The 16,735-nt window shown below is 43.0% G+C and overlaps 1 protein-coding gene across 1 annotated transcript in view; it reads left to right on the forward strand.

Annotated features, from left to right (window-relative positions):
- Positions 1-16,735, forward strand: part of CFAP46 (cilia and flagella associated protein 46) — a 154,648-nt gene that overhangs the window by 23,865 nt on the left and 114,048 nt on the right. The window contains exons 12-17 of the mRNA XM_063433591.1: positions 5,621-5,849; positions 7,252-7,372; positions 7,936-8,062; positions 9,876-10,003; positions 10,288-10,436; positions 10,779-10,912. Of these exons, the coding sequence (XP_063289661.1) occupies positions 5,621-5,849; positions 7,252-7,372; positions 7,936-8,062; positions 9,876-10,003; positions 10,288-10,436; positions 10,779-10,912 (888 nt within the window). The remainder of the gene's footprint in view (positions 1-5,620; positions 5,850-7,251; positions 7,373-7,935; positions 8,063-9,875; positions 10,004-10,287; positions 10,437-10,778; positions 10,913-16,735) is intronic.

Genomic DNA, 16,735 nt, shown 5'->3' on the forward strand with positions numbered 1-16,735 from the left:
GGTTTGGAAGAGGTAGAGGAACCTAGGGAGGAGATTCATTTTAATGGAGGTCACGCGCCCTATCCATGATATCCCCAGGGGTCTCCATTTGATGAGGTCCTCGTGTGCTTTAAGGAGTATGGGGGTGTAGTTCTTGGCATATAGGGAGGAGACGTCAGCTGGCAATTGGATTCCGAGGTAGGAAATAGCCAGGTGGCAGATCCTAAGTGGGAATGTTTGGCGTAACCTTTCTAGGCTCGCGGGGTCTAACTGCACGGGAAGGAGTTCAGATTTGTTTAAATTGAGCTTGTAGCCCGAGATGTCGGAGTATTCCTGTACGATGCTTAGAAAGTGCCCTAGGGAGTGTTCCGGGTTGGTCAGCGTCAGGAGAATGTCGTCGGCGTACGCCGAGATCTTGAATGTCTCCCCCCGTACAGTGATCCCCTCCACCTCCCCGCTGGCTCGCACCGCCTGGAGTAAGGGTTCCAGGGAGAGGGCAAACAACAGGGGTGATAGAGGGCACCCCTGGCGTGTGCCGTTGGTGATGGGAAAGCGCGGGGGCGGTATGTGGGGCAGTAGGAGTGCCCCTTGAGGATCGTGGTATACCGCCTGCAAGAATGAGGTGAATTCCGGCGGTAGTCCTATGTGCGTTAGGGTGTGGTGTAAAAAGGGCCATGTCAGGCGGTCAAAGGCCTTTTCGGCGTCGAGTGATATTACTGCAGTTGGAGTTTGTCTATGGTTAGCGAGCCATATAAGGTCCACCGCTCGTCGAGTGTTGTCCGCGGCCTGTCTGTGGGGGATAAATCCCACTTGATCTGGGTGGATCAGGGATTCTAGGTACGGGTTCAGTCTATTTGCCATGACCTTAGTCATGAGTTTGAGGTCCACGTTAAGTAGAGATATTGGCCTATAGTGAGAGGGTTCTAGGTGGTCCTTACCGGGTTTGGGCAGGAGGCAGATGTTCGCGCTAGTCATATCCGGTGGGAGGGTTTCTCCCCTAAGTGTAGCGTTAAATACCCTGCACAGGTGGGGGAGCAGTAGTGGGCTAAATTCCTTATAATATAAGGCAGAGTAGCCATCTGGGCCCGGGCTTTTGTTGGGCTTGAAGGAGCCTAGGGCTAACGCCATCTCTTCCACCGTCACATCTTGCCCCATTGAGGCCTTTGCCTCCTGGGTCATCGTGGGTAGGGACACGTCGTTCAGGAATTTATCTATACGGGCGTATAAGGAGTCTAGGTTGTTCTGGGAATGTCGGGAGTGGTTATAGAGGTCAGTGTAGTAGTCCTGGAAGATACGACCTATGTGTGTCGGGCAGTTGCTTGTATCACCTTTTTCGGTGCGTATAGCGGAAATCCGTTTAGCTTCGATTCGTTGCTTAAGGCGGCGGACCAGCATTGTGTCCGCCTTGTTCCCTTTTTCGTAAAAAGTGCGTTTTAGCCACATCAAGGCTTTGGCAGTGTCTTTTTGCGTAAGGCTTTTGAGTAAGTCCCGAAGTGCAGTTAATTTAGTTAGCGTGTTGGGGTGTGGGTTCTTTTTGTGTATGGTTTCTAGGTGACGGAGCTCCGTCATTACGTCGGTGATTTGTTGTTGCGATCGTTTTTTCTTATGTGAAGCTAAGCTAATAAGGGTGCCTCTAATGACCGTTTTGTGCGCGGCCCATATCATCGCGGGAGTGGTGTCTGCCCGGGTATTGAGGTCGAAGTAGTCCTTTAACTCCTTTGTGATTTTGTCTTTGATTAGGTCGTCGTGTAAGAGGAGAGGGTTTAGCCTCCATGTCCAATGTTTGTGGATGGTCGGCAGGGTCAAAGTAATAGCGATCTCAGCATGGTCTGACCATGATATGGAGCCTATTTCCGATCTAGTGACCTGGGGTACTAGGTTAGGGGTCACTAAGAAGTGGTCTATACGGGAATACGTGCCGTGTGGGTGGGAGTAAAATGTGTAGTCCCTGATTGTTGGGTGTTGTGCTCTCCATATGTCGATCAGGTTTTGTGACGTTAGGAATTGGTGGAATAGAGCGTCATTTTGCGATGGGCGGGTGCGCGTGTTATGGGGATGCGTCCTGTCGATGGCCGGAGTATGGACTGCATTGCAGTCTCCTCCCACGATGAGGCGTGTAGTGGAATAGGTGTTGAAGTGTGTCGTTAATTGTTGCCAAAATGATGTATCTGGTATTGTAGGTGCATAAACTGAAGAGAAGGCATAGGCCGTGGTGCCCACCCTCCCTTGTATCGTGACGTAGCGTCCCTGTGGGTCCCTGTTGCATACTATATCAGAGAGGGGGCAATTGGCTTTTAGTAAAATGGCAACTCCTTTTGTTTTGGAGTCTGGGGACGTAGCCATATAGCTTTTCGTGTAGTATCTATTTGTTAAGGGGAAGGCTCGTTGGGTTGTGAAATGAGTTTCTTGAATAAGCAGGATGTCTATGTTTTGTTTATGTGCCCATCTGAGTATGCTGTGGCGTTTGGTGGGTGAGTTTAGGCCTTTTGCGTTAATGGATACGCAGCGTAGGTGTGTGGGCATTGTGCTAGTGGTGCTCGTGAACGGTAGCTAGGTGTGGAGTGTGAGCGGGTGTGGGGCCCGCGCCCGGGCGGTCCAAGGCTGTGGGGCTGAGGGGAAGGGAGAGAGGGAAAGATGGGGGGGGGACTCTAGTTCTCGGTTCCCGAAAGGGGAAAAGGTAGAGGGGGGGAAGCCGGGGAGGAAGGGACGGTAAAGGGTAAGCGAAAAGTCGGGGGGGGTGAGCTACTGGGCTTATAGTGTGGCCAGTAGGGAATGGGGGTGAGCGTCTAGCCGCTCCGTGGGTATTCTTACCCTGGTGGTGTTGTGTCGTCTGGGGTTGGCGGTCTCTCTAACAGAGTCGCCGGCAGGCATGTAAGCTGGTGATGCGTATACCTTAGTGTGTGGTGGTCGGTCCGTGTCACTGGTGGTTCCGTATGGTCTGTATTGTCTTACCTTATGCCAAGGCGTAAGTGTCGTAGGTCAGTGCTGTCAGGTCGTTGGGAAGTTGGTACTGTATCTTGGAGTTGTCGATCAGGTAGCTGTCCGTGTCGTCCTTTGTGCGTCGGTGGGTCCAGTCTTCCATGTTGCTTACGCTAAGTCTAGAGGGGAGGCAGCGTCACAGTGAATAAGACATATAACAATCAAAACATTTAAAACATTTAAAACATTGAAAACATGGCATGCATAACATAAACAGCTTGAGTGTTCCCTAATGCGGTACAGCTTCATATACACTAAGTCCTGATCTCTATGAGACCCTGCGCGGGGGTTGCATGTATGGTGAGGAGGGGATGCCAATCATTTGGTGACGGTTTCTCTGTATTTCGCGCCTCCGAGGTCAGGCGAGGTGGCATCCAGTGAGCGTGGGATAAAGCGGGGTGGCTATGGGTCTAGGATTGCTCGTATGTCCCCCCCCAGGGGTATTGGAAAGTTGCTTGCCTATCCTTTCTTGAGCATCCCCTACATCACCTATTCCCTGTGGTGCTGTCGGAGGGGTTTAAAGTCAGCGCGAGCGGCTATAGGTGAGGATCTAAGCTATAGGGTTAGGCAATCATGAATACTTTTTTTTTTTTGTTTTTTATATCTTATTAGTACTTTAGCATTTTTTTTTTTTTTTTTTTTTTTTTTTTTTTTTGTGTCTTATCCCTTTGTTTTTTTTTTTTTTTTTTTTTTGTTTTTTTTTTCTGGTTTCTAAGTGTGGGGGGGGGGGAGTGTAGCGGGTTGCGCTCAGGGCCAGCGGCTAAGGTCTAGGCTGGTGTTTTATCGTGCCCCTCTAGCCTGTCATAGGGGCAAGGGTTAGGTGTACATGTTCAGGACAAAGTCATATCTTATCTGGTTCTTGTCGACAATTGGCCGGGAAAATGTTGTCTTCTGGTGAGCGTGTCCATGGGTTCGGCAATCTCACGGATACAGTCCTTATAGTCCTGGTGGCTTATTGATGGTGAGGTTTGTGGAGGAAGTGGTTGTCTAGTCCTTGATGTCTCTCGTATATAATCGTGGTTAGTTGGTGGTTGGGGGACGAGGTCCTCCGGGCGCTGGGTTTCCTGCTAGATTTGGGTGTGGGCCTCTGGCTGCTGGCCTTCCAGAGGGTCGCCTGTCTGTCGGTTCCGCAGAGAAGTCAATGGCGGGTAGGCCCAGACGTTCTGCGAATTCAGCGGCCTCCGAAATGTTGTGCAAGGTGTGGGTTCTGTCATTCCGCCTGACCTGCAGCTTGAAGGGGTGTCCCCAGGTATACCTAATATGTCTTCTGGACAGTTCCTGGGTGAGGGGCCGCAGTTCCCGCCTTTTGCGTAGAGTGCTCGGGGCTAGATCTTGGTAGAAGGATATCTGGTGCCCCTCTATCTGCAGTGGGTTGTCTCTAGCCGCCCTCATGAGTGCTTCCTTGATGTGGAAGTAATGCATGCGGATAATAATGTCCCTGGGCTGGGTTGCATTGGGGAGGGGGGCTTTGAGGGCCCTGTGTGCCCTGTCTAGCAGGAGTTCGGCTGGTGAGGCTTCGGGTAGTAGGCCGCAAAATAGTTCCCGTAGCGTGGATGCTAGCGTGTCGATTCCCACTGACTCTGGCACCCCTCTAATCCGTATGTTATTACGGCGGGAGCGGTTATTAAGGTCTTCTTGGGCCTCTTCTAATTGGTGTACCTGCTCTTGTAGTGCAGCAATGGCGGTCTCGTTCGCCTGGGTCCGCGAGGATGTGCGGTCCATTTGATCTTCAATGGCTGTGGTTCTGTGTGTCAAGTCATTGAGGCTCGCAGTGATAGGTGCCAGGTGCCTGGTGAACTCAGCGGCCATGTTAGTTTTGATCTCCTGTAGCAGGTGCCGGAGGTCGTCCTTTGTGAGGGGTTTTGCGGCTGCTGTGCGGCTTGTATCACTTGCCGCAGAGTCAGAGTCCTCATCGCGGCCATCTTCCCCGCGTGTGGAGCTCTCTGCCCTGCGGGCGCGGAATATCGGCGCCACCTCCGCGCCGTGTTTCGATTTTCGGCCTCCACCCATGTTAGGTCGGTCAGGGGCGTTGTGGGGATGTTGTGGACCGAGTGTGGGGGAATTTCGTCGGGTATACTCGCGGTTATTTGTGCTTAAGAAGCCTGCCGGTACAGAGCTCTAGCAGAAAGCAGCCATCCGCACCGGAAGTCAGGCGCCGCCCCTGCAAGCTTAATTTTAAGTAGCACCACAAATGTTTAAAACCTCGTGTTTCATTAATAAAAAATAAATGTAATATATATGACCATTGCCCAAAAAATCAAATGTCTATTTTTTCTCTGTGCAGTAATAGGCTGTTTATTTTTAAATATTTTTACCATGTATAAAATTTCACAATAGCCATGGTGTGAATCCAATCTCCAATTAAACATATACAATAGGACATAGAACAATAAGTGTGCAGTCAATGTATTTTATATTTTTAACATGCAAGAGATTTGATGTGCAAAGAATGCTGAGTAAAGCTCGGAAGAATGGTTTAAAGGGATGGGCTGACGTGTGTTCATATGTGTTCTGATGTTTTAAAATATATTTAGGGGTTTATTCAGCATTTTGGTGCAAATCTAAGGGGAATTTATTTTATTAACTTCAGCAGAACTGACTGTATAGTAAGTAAGTAAACTTGTGGTATGAACCTATTTTGTTCCTATTTCCTTTATGTTAGCTTGCTATTTGAGCTGCGCTGTCAAATTCACTTAGAAATTGCTCATATTGAAGAAGATGAGGATCGGATTGAAGCTGCAATAGAGCACATCCAAAATGCATTGCTATTAAATGACAATGGACAGTACCAGAACTACCTAAAGGCATTCCTCCATCGCCTTCAGCTCAGAGCCACGCTATACCAAAAACCCGAGAGATTGGAGGATCAGGCCACTATGATTATTGAGCAGGTAATTGCATTCTCATGACTGCTTTGCTATGTGTTTTGTGCTGATTTTGAACGATGTAAATTGGTGTCAAGTGAGTTACATCTAAGCTGGGAGCAGTGTATAGAGTTGGAAAATGTATATATTTTACTCAATCCCTGGGGTTTGTGCTGAACAGACAGATTGCCAGACTGGAAGAGATATATAAATATAAATATAATGTGCCTTCTTTCAGCTGGCAATTCAGACCATCTTTTATTCTTTTGTTTTATTAACGTTTTTATAGCGATAATTACATTGTATTATTTTCTTAATTTTGCATTTTAAAATCAAGTTGTTGTATTTTTGTTTTAAGAAACAATCTGAACAACTCTGTTCATTGCATAAAAACTTTAAGAATTAATCAAAACCTTTCCCGTACATTGAGCCAAAGTTTTTAATTGGCTGACAATTTTCTGTGTGCAAAGGAAAGGTGAACATACCAGATAATGCCTGCTCCTGGCATGCTTGGGATGAATTGAAGTACTGTTTAGGCAATACGCGGTTACATGTTAGCTGTTATCAACCTATTTACAGTCGTGTGCTGTGCGCAGCAACTCTCAAGCCTCCCACTGTTACTGGTCACACCTTCCAAGTGGCCTTATTTACGAGAGGCAGGCCCTATTTTTGCTCAAATCCAACAGTCCCTAGATTCTATCCTAATGTCCCTCTTTTGTTGGTGTTTCTGAGTGTGTAACAGCTCACCAGGAAAAATACTCCCAGTAATGTGTCTTTAAACTACAATAAATGTGTTTAGAAATCAGTCTGTGTAAATAAGATACATTGTTCTTGTTCTAAATTGCATTGTATTTGCTTAAATTGTTATCAAAGTAAGTAAGTCACCTTAAGTTTTTCAGAACAGCCCCACCCCTAACAACACTCCCACCCTCACCCTAAATTTAAAGTGTCCCTTTTTGTCCATTTAATGTTGGGAGGTATTTCTGGTGTAATTCTGTCTATAGAGGAGGTAGGTACACGTGAGACATGCTGCTTCCCAGCCTGCGCACACCACATATTCAAGATGGTTGAATCTTTAGACAGCAAAGGAGGAAGTAAAATGTCTTATTTGAAGTCACTGAGCCAGTCATATAGCTGCCGCAGTTATTACAAATCCCTGTGTAATATTTTTAACGAAGGTTAGAGGAGGGAGCCACAGTAGGCAAGAGATGGGATAAATAGTTTGTAGCAGAGAAAATGATGAGCAGTCAGATTTCCCTGATTCTCATGATGTGTGTGTTTCAGGTGGAAGTAAAGGAGGAAATGTGTTTGTGAATGATTTGGGAAGTTTCCAAGATGATACTTTGTTGAAAGCCAAATAAAACACAGTAACATGGCAAAACAAGAAGTTAAATCCACACATTTACCATATGTCCTATTCTACGTCTAGGCTAAACAATGCAACTCCAAAGACCCTGTGAGGAAAAAGCGCTGCTTACTCGTAAAAGCTGGAATGTGTTTGGCACCAGATGTATTTCAGATGGTACTTGACAGTGAAAATGAAGCTAGGGGTAAGTTAATATAGTTATTATAATGCAGGATGTAATAGGGGGTCCAAAAATGGCTGCTGTTCCAAGAGCAACCACCGGGGAAACCAAAAGGAGTCTGTTAGTTTTTTGTTTTTTAAAGTGCAGTAATCTAAGGAACATAACATATCTGGCTCAATCCCAGCATGCCTTGTGGTGATATGCGAATGAGCACACACAGAAAGTTATTTTTGAAATTCATTTTCATTTTTTTTCACATCCCTTAGTTATTACCAAATTCTGTATGAGCAATCTTTGGTTCAATGCCTGGGTGTAATCTATAAATACGGTCTGTCAAAAGTCCACTGTACTTTCTTCTACGGGTCTGACTGGTGTGGGACTTACTTTTTGTTTGTGTTGAATGATTTCTAGAAATTCATATGTTCAGTGTTTCATGCCAGTATTGTTAAAACTTTAATTTAATAATATTTGTTAGAACACTGGTGAAAAACTGGTGAATTCAAGTGGTGAACCTCTTTCATTGTCTGCTCAAGCCGTATTAAATAAGAAAAAACGAATATTGTTTTGAGTTTTCTTTTATATATTAGTTGCCACAGGTAAAGGTAACAGAGGCAGCATAAGTTTCCTGTGTTTAAGAGCAGAGCATCATGCAAAATGTGTCCAGAAGACAGAAGGACATTTGAGACGATTGGAAAATAAGGACGACAGAGAAAGGTTAGTGATAATGTACAGCGCTACGGAATCTGATGGCGCTATATAAAAAATAAAATAATAATAATAATACTGCTTGGTAGCGAAGCACTATAGCACCATATCCACAAGTGCTCAGTCAGTGGGGGTGTTTACTTCTTCAGTGACTTCAAAGAAGTGTATGATTGGACAGTTGCACATGTGTGTACATTGTCTCTTTACAGACGAATATTAACATTATTATTAGTAAGAATATATGTTGCGCCAGAAAAGAACTAAACAATAGTAATATATTCATATAAAAAAATAGCTAATGGACTTAATGTACATTCTGGCTTTCTGACACACTACCAAAACTTTATATCAACACACATCTTAAAGTCTCTTATATTTATTTATTTTTCAATACTCTCGCAGTACCTATGTGTATATATACACATTTTTTAATTTATATTTTTTTATTAGCTTATTGACTCTCCTCTGTTTATTTACTTGCTCTGGCTATTCTCAACCAATCTGCACCTTTCACTCTCAGACACATCTTCTGCTATTTATGACACCCCGTTTAAATTAGCCCAGGTGCATTGCCTTGATTCAATTGTTGCAAAAACAAGAGCACTCTTGGGACTTAAAAGCACTTTTAAATGTTGCTTTATTCACATAAGGCAAGGAAAACTAAGTGTTTCTGGCAACGTTTCAGTCCACACTTGGACATTTTCAAGACATTGTTACTATTCACAAGCCTGGTTATATAGGAAAGAGTGCATGAAAACAAGGATAGGACCCACCCAGAAAGAAAACAAAATCCAAAAAGGGAGTTGGGCCTAAAAGATCCAAAATCCAATAATTGTCAGACCTATAATAGCCCGAGTGTTTTCTTGAACTAAAGCCATCGATCACCTATGGTGTGTTATTTCCATGGTGTAAACAATTAGCAAGTCTCTATGGATTCCCAAGGCAACTAGTGAAGAAATCTCTATTTCTTTGTTAGAAGAAAAAGAAAAAAACATTAAATGTGAAACAAAAATAAATGCAAAGGCACGGATTACCGAAGATGTGCTATTTCTTTAATGTAAAATACCAATATATTACCCTAACAAGTTACTATGGAATCCCAGGGCAACCAGGTAAGAAACCTCTGTGTGCAAGGAGAAGAAAGAAGAAAATATGAAACAAAAATAAAAGCTACATAAAAAGTTGACATCATGTAGGGATGTGAATTGTAACAATGTCTCAAATAAAGTGTAGATTGAAATGTTGACAGATACACTTATTTTCTGTTTCCATATTTGAATAGAGCTACATTTAAAACTACTTTCAAGTCCCAAGAGTGCAACATTTTATACATTCTGATGAGTGAAGACTATATTTCAAGTTCTTTATTAAGGACTATGTTTCCATTTATTTTTATTGTTACAAATGTAAGGTGTAATATATACTGTTAAGTTATTTTCCTTGCATATATACTGCGCACCTACAGTCGTTTCGTTATTTTCTAGCACAACTCGCTCCCCTTGTTCTTTTTTTATTTTCTAGTATCTGTGAGGATAGAGAGATCCTCACACCCTGGGTGTTTGCTGCCTAGTCCCACTTCATCTTTTGACTCTTAGCGCTTGACCCATTCATGTTTCTTGGAAGAATATTAGTTGCCTTAACAATTCTGTAGAATAACTGGTTTAGTGAATGACCCAATATAGATTATTGGATTTCATTCCCACCTGAAGCAGACAATATTAAAAAAAAAGTGACCGATTGGTACACTTAATTTAAAAATATCATATTTAAATACTCTGCTTGGATTATTTTTCAATACATGTATTTATTTTTTTGTGTGTAGGGTCAGACTCTGGGCAGAGTTGGCAAAGGTAGCGAGAAAACAGGAGGTGTGGGATGTATGCAGAGCAGCATGCAGGTTTTGTCTGCTGTATGACGATGGGCGCTGGAATGTTACAAAATATGATGTGTGTAAGTAAAAGTTTTGCGTATGTGATTATTTAACTTTTGCAGCAATATTGTATTATTATTTGTAATAAATTATTGGTTTTATTTATGGGATAGAAGCAACACTTTCTCTGTCTATGTGATGTGATGATGAGCTAGATATGTGTGAATGCTGTTAAATCATATTTTAATAATATTATAAAGTATTATTATGTTTTAATATGCTTGTATGTTTATTTAATTTAACTTTTACATTATTTATTAAAATTTTACTTTATTTAATTTTTACATTAAATCATTATCATTAGTGCAAAAGAAGAAATCCACAGCAAATAGTGCGGATGAAGAAAAACCTCTCGGTTTAGAAATACAATCGCCAAAACCCAATATAATCACATATAGTGACGAAAGAGCCATATTACGAACCTTAGCGGAAATCCGGTTTATCAATGCAGAGGTGAGTGATGCAGCAACATAGGATCCAAATGTATTGATACAAACAAAATGGTGAATTTAATAGGCTTCAGATGGAAATCTTTTAACACATGATTCCCGTATAGACTGTAAATTTTCAGGTTCCTGGGGGAATGATTGATTTACAACATAAGTTAGGAGTTGTGTAAATAAGCATGCTACTTCTAATACTTAACCTTAATGCACATATTGTTCTTGATAATGGCTTTAAAGGTAATTGATATTGACTTACCCTTCTGGCAATGTAAGGCATTTGTTGCCCTTTGTATTGTACAGTGCAAACATTTATATTAATTGTGATTTAGGCATTTTGTTTTCATTTCAGGCAACTATACACTTACTGAAATCAGAAGGTTGCAGGCTGAATGACCCTTCTAAGGCTCCAGAAGACTCAAGCGTGCATCCAATGACATATATTGCTAAAAATGTAGAGGAGAATCCAGAATGGATCATTTATAGGTATGTTCTATCCGTATGCTATTTTCATATTGCCACGTACAGTTTTATTAATCTAAATATTTGTTGCTGCTAATAATAATAGTAATGGTGATTTACCAAATTATAATACATATAGAGAGTTAAAGAACTCTGCTTGTTATGATTATTCCTCTGGGGAATGGGTCTCGTGCTTTGCCCACTTTTTACTCAATTTTATTGCTTATGCACGGCAATGACGTTAGCAGGTCCAGGGACGTCTTTAAGGAGGGGCAAAAGGGGCAGATGCCCCGGGCCCAGTTACTCCTGGGGGCCGTAAGGCAGCTGCCCCATGGGCCCCCTGCAGCCCCTGAGGTAATCAGGAGACACGGCCCTTTAATACTGCTCTGTAATATGGGGTTGGCTGACTACATACTCACAACTAGCCCCCTTACACACTGCCCTGTGAGTCTCTTTCTTCCCCGTGGCATGCTGGGAGGAAGTGAGGTCAGACCCTGTAAGAACAGATCACTTCCTTCTCAGTGCCGCTGGGGAGGAGGCACACTTCACACAGAGGATGCAAGCATTGTGGGGGAGAGGGACTGGGGCAGCTGAATGCATACTCCTATCAGCCTGGGCCAGCAAGCTCCCAATGGACCTCCGGGAAGCCATCCTTCTCAACGCAAAAGGTAAGGAGACAGGAGGGTGGCTAAATATTGTTTTTGTTTGTTTTGCTAATTTCTGATTTCACTTGTATTCATCAGACATTACAAACACCCATGTGTTGGTGTTTGTAATGTAACACACTGGGGATAACTACATGTTAAAAATCCTAGAAGAACCTGACAGTTCCCTATTAAATATAAATAAAATAAATATTTATTTTTAAATATTATTGCATAAAGTGTTATCAAAGGCTGTACACCATTTCCAAATGTCACTTTTGCCAAATTCTGGACCAGGATATGTGTGTGTGTATCTGGCTGTGTTTGTGTCAGTGTGTGTAAATGGCTGTGTTTGTCTGTGTGTCAGTGTATCTGCGTGTATGTGTACTTGTGTGTCAGTGTGTACCTGTGTGTGTGTGTATGTATATGTCGGTGTGTGATAATGCATACATCCCAGCATTTTAATGCCAACACTGCACACAAATACACTCCAACATTCCATTGCTAACACTGTACACATTTATACAATACAATGTACCCTGCATTTATACCTTTGTGTGTGTGTGTGTGTGTGTGTGTTTGTGTGTAAATACCTGTGTCAGTGTGTGTGTGTGTGTATGTATCTCTGTGTGTGGATGTGCCAATGTGTATATGTGTGTGTGTGAAAGTGCTTGTATCTGTTTGTCAAAGGGTGTGTTTCTGAGTGTCTGTGTGTGTGTATATGCCAGTGTGTGCATGTGTCAAGGTGTGAGCATGTGTCATTGTGTTTATGTGTGTATCTGCGTGTTAATGTGTACGTGTATATGTGTTAATATGTATGTTCATACATCCCAGAAATCACTCAACATGCAAACAGACCCCTGCAAACACAAACATTACATACAGGCACACCAGTTTGCTGAAACACCAATACTACACACAAATTTAATAACGCATTTAAAAAACAACACTACATCCAAACACCTCCTTACATACAAACACATCCCTGTATTAAAACGTTAAAATTATATACAAACACCAACTCTACACACAAAAGTACACCTGCATTTAAAAGCCAACACTACAGACAATCACACACCCCTGCATTCAAACGGAAACACTACACACAAATTCACCACTGCATTGCAATGGTAATAGTACATACAAATACACACCTAAATGCACACATACACTGTATAAAAAAACATACTTACATTCAATTGCACAAACACAGCTCACAAATACAACCCTGCAAGGATGGTAGATCCCCAGCTGGCATAGCATCGCAGGAGTTGTATGACAGATGGGGATCTATCTTTTCTTTACTCTTGTGCTACAGGTGAGGCCTACATTTTTTTTTTTTGCACCAGGGCACTCTCTACATTAGTTTTGCTGCTGGGTTGCGGTGGAGGGAGTTATTGCATGCCCAGGGGGCCCAAGCAAATGCTTTCCCAGGGACCAATCAATATTAAAGACGGCCCTGAGCAGGTCAGTGTCATGGGAAAGGTGCACCTGCTTAGAAAAGGTTTAATAGCTGCTGGTAACCTATTTCTACTTACAGCAACCAGTAACTAGTAGTGGATGCTAGTTACTGAGTTGTTTCCGGTCTCGTTTTATATTTTCAAATTATTTCATATTTTGGGATCAAAATATTATAAAATAAAAACAGTTTTCAGAATATTAAGTCCCTTTAAAATTTTGCACATGCAAGTGCCTTTTTACCTATTAAATCTATACCGCTTAAATCTATACCGTTTAAATCTATACCTATTAAATCTATACCATTATAATAACGGTATAGATTTAATAGGTAAAAAGGCACTTGCATGTGCAAAATTTTAAAAGGACTTAATATTCTGAAAACTGTTTATATTTTATAATATTTTGATCCCAAAATATGAAATAATTTGAAAATATTAAATCCTCCAGTGTCCTTTTCGTCCTAAATCTCTATATTCAAATTTCTCTCCTACCAATCAAATTTTTCTAATGTCTTTTTTTTCCAATCCTTTAGCACATTGTCCCCGAAATTCCTACCAGTCCATCATTGTTTTTTTTACCATTAATATCTTTGCATTTTCTTAAACACCATACACTTTGTCCTCCTTCCATAGTCTTTTTCCCTTCGTATAGTGGCAGTACTCACAAGTGGGATGTTCCTTCCGGTGTTGGACAAGAAGCTCCCCCTTCTTTGAATATTATAGCTGTGCTCCGCCTGCTGCCTCCATATAACCTGCAAGATTGAATCACCCGCCAGTTCTTCTTGTCCCGGCAACGGGACGGACAGGTTCCCCAGTTCAGGTGGAGAAGGTGCGATCAGCACAGGCTGCTGATCGGGGAGGTAATTGCCCGATGGTTCCCCGGGTGGGAACTGAGTGGCGCAGTACTTCCGGTCTAGCGTTACGGAACGCGACCGGGTACTTCCCTTTTGTGGCTGCTAAGATGAGTTCCCGGGCGGTCCTCCTCGATTGCTTTTCGCATGCGCACAGTGGTGGAACACACGCCGGGAGGCGTTGCGTTCCACCAAACACGGAATCACGCAACTGCGAAACCGGGGTTTTGGCGCCAAATTAAAAATTTACATTTTTTTTTTATTTGGTATATAAACTGCGCAGAACCTTTCTGACCCCAAGGGTGGGTGTACAGCCCTGGTTCTCCGTGTCACCAGCCCTCCTACACAGACATTAGGTGATTTAAGGTGAGATTTTATGAATCTCTCCTTTCATTCATCTATTATTATGCATGCGTCTATTTCTAATTCTATTGAATCATTTTTTGTTTGATCCACAGATATGTCCAGTCCTATTCCCCCGGACAAAGCGGATAAGGACAAGATGTCAGCATCTGTCCCTAAAAAAGCCACAAGCAAATCTAAGCACTTATGTTGTCTGGAATGTGCTGTACCTCTGCCTGACGGATGTCGCAAAAAGACGTGTAATCAGTGCTCTGCGGAATTGCTAGAGAAAGCTAAGCAGACTGATATGGCATCCTTCCTGGGCTGGTTTCAGGAAAATTTGTACCAGACGTTTGAGTCTTTTAAAGATTCTGTGAAGCAAGAACCGGCTATACAAGAGAAGCCTAAGAAACGTAGAAGGAATAGATCTCCTTCGGTGTCTGACGTTTCTTCAGGAGAATGCTCTATTTCTTCGCCTTCGGATATTTCCAGCCTAGCTTCCAGTGTGGAGGAGGGCTTCCCACCAGAAGAGCTGAAACAATTTATTAAGGAAGTAACATCAGCTGTACAAGAAACGGAACCTACCAAGGGTAAGGTTAAAGGTTTCCCGATGTCACCTAAAATCTTGGATCTCCTTCATAGAGAATGGAAGAATCCTGAAAGACGTGCATTTATTTCTAAACAATTTAAACTGCTGTTCAAACTACAGTCGGAAGAAAAGTGGGAAGATCTTCCTAAAGTAGATATTCAGATTGCCCAGCTATCTAAGAAAACCACTATACCCATTGGCGAAGTCTCAGGACTTAAAGACCCAATGGATAAACGGGCCGAAACTTCATGTAGAAGAATATTTCAGGCCGCAGGGTACCAATGCAGAGCCGGTATTGCAGGTTCAGCGGTTCTCAGGGCTCAGAGCGTTTAGCTACAAGCCCTGGAAGAGTCTCTTATGGGAAAATCAGATGCAGATCCTTCCCATCTTATGTTCCTACTGAAATTATCTAATGAATTACTTTTGGATGCCTCTGATGAGTCTATGCGTTTAGCAGCAAGAATTATGGGATTGTCGTCAGTAGCCAGAAGAGCTCTTTGGTTACGTACATGGACAGCAGATTCAGCATCCAAGGCTGCCTTGTGTGAATTACCCTTTGAGAGGAACAACTATTTGGAACGCCTTTGGAAGACATTATTAAACAAATGTCGGACACAAAGAAAGCCCTACCTCTGGAATCAAGATCACAGGGATATAAACGTTTTCAGTATATGGGTCAGCGGTCCTTTCGTTACCAAGGGCGGTTTCGAAGGTTTCAAAAACAAGGTGGAAACAGCAGCCAGTGGTCTAGACAAGAATCCAACAGGCAAGACAAAAAGAGGAAGTTTTGACGCCAAAAGAGTGGGAGGACGCCTTCGGTTCTTCGCCCACGAGTGGAAAAAGAGTACATCAAATGGGTGGATTATAAGAACAATTTCAGAAGGTTACAGAATAAAGTTTTCAACAAGACCACAACCTTCCTTCCTACTATCAGACTATCCTTCAAGGGAAAAAACAGAAGCACTCCTAACAGAAGCTCTTCTTCTTTTAAGAAAGATGTGGTAGAGAAGGTACCCAAACGTTGGGAATTTCAGGGGGTTTACTCCCGCCTGTTCCTGGTTCAGAAACCAGACGGATCCTTTCGGCCAATACTAGACCTAAAACAAGTCAACACCTGCATACCGTACCAGAAGTTCCGCATGGAAAGTATTCTGTCTGTAACGCACATTTTACAAAAATTCTTGGGTCTTTTGGTAGAATCACAGTCCCTGTCTCTGTTTCTACCAATAGAGAAACAAAGGAGGATCTTAAAAGCCGTATCAAAGCTGCAGAAAAACCTAAGCTCAATCAGGGATGCTATGAGTTTGCTAGGCCTCCTCACTTCTGCAATCCCAGCAGTGGCTTGGGCAAAAGCAGAATCAAAACCATTGCAATGGGACATTCTTTCACAATGGACTCGAAAACAGGAAGATCTAGACTCTCCCTTCCACCTATCCGAAATGGTAAAAAAACAGCTAAACTGGTAGAGAGACAGGAGCAACATTTCAAAAGGCCTATCTTTTGCACAAAAACAGTGGATTACGATAACCACAGATGCTTCCCAGACTGGTTGGGGCGCCCATCTCGGTTCTCAATTCCATCAAGGTCTTTGGAACAAGGAAGAGGCAGGCGCTTCCTCAAATTTCAGGGAATTACAAGCGGTTTGGAAGGCACTGGTGTCCTTCGGGTCAGTCATCGCCAATCGGACGGTGAGGATTCAGTCGGACAACGCCACCACTGTGGCTTATTTAAATCGCCAAGGAGGCACGAAGGTAAAAGCTCTCCAAGATCTCTGCTACTGTATAATGTCTTGGGCCCAAACCAATCTTCTCGCAATCTCAGCTACCCATATCAAAGGGTCTCTAAACGTTATTGCAGACGACCTCAGCAGAAGTCATTGGTCTCAGGCAGACTGGGCGCTATCAAACCAAGTTTTCTTGGAGCTAGTTTCCCGCTTCGGCAGGCCAGAGATAGACTTGTTG

Source organism: Pelobates fuscus, chromosome 10 (genome assembly GCF_036172605.1).
Source record: "Pelobates fuscus isolate aPelFus1 chromosome 10, aPelFus1.pri, whole genome shotgun sequence".
In the NCBI taxonomy this organism is placed as follows: Eukaryota; Metazoa; Chordata; class Amphibia; order Anura; family Pelobatidae; genus Pelobates; species Pelobates fuscus.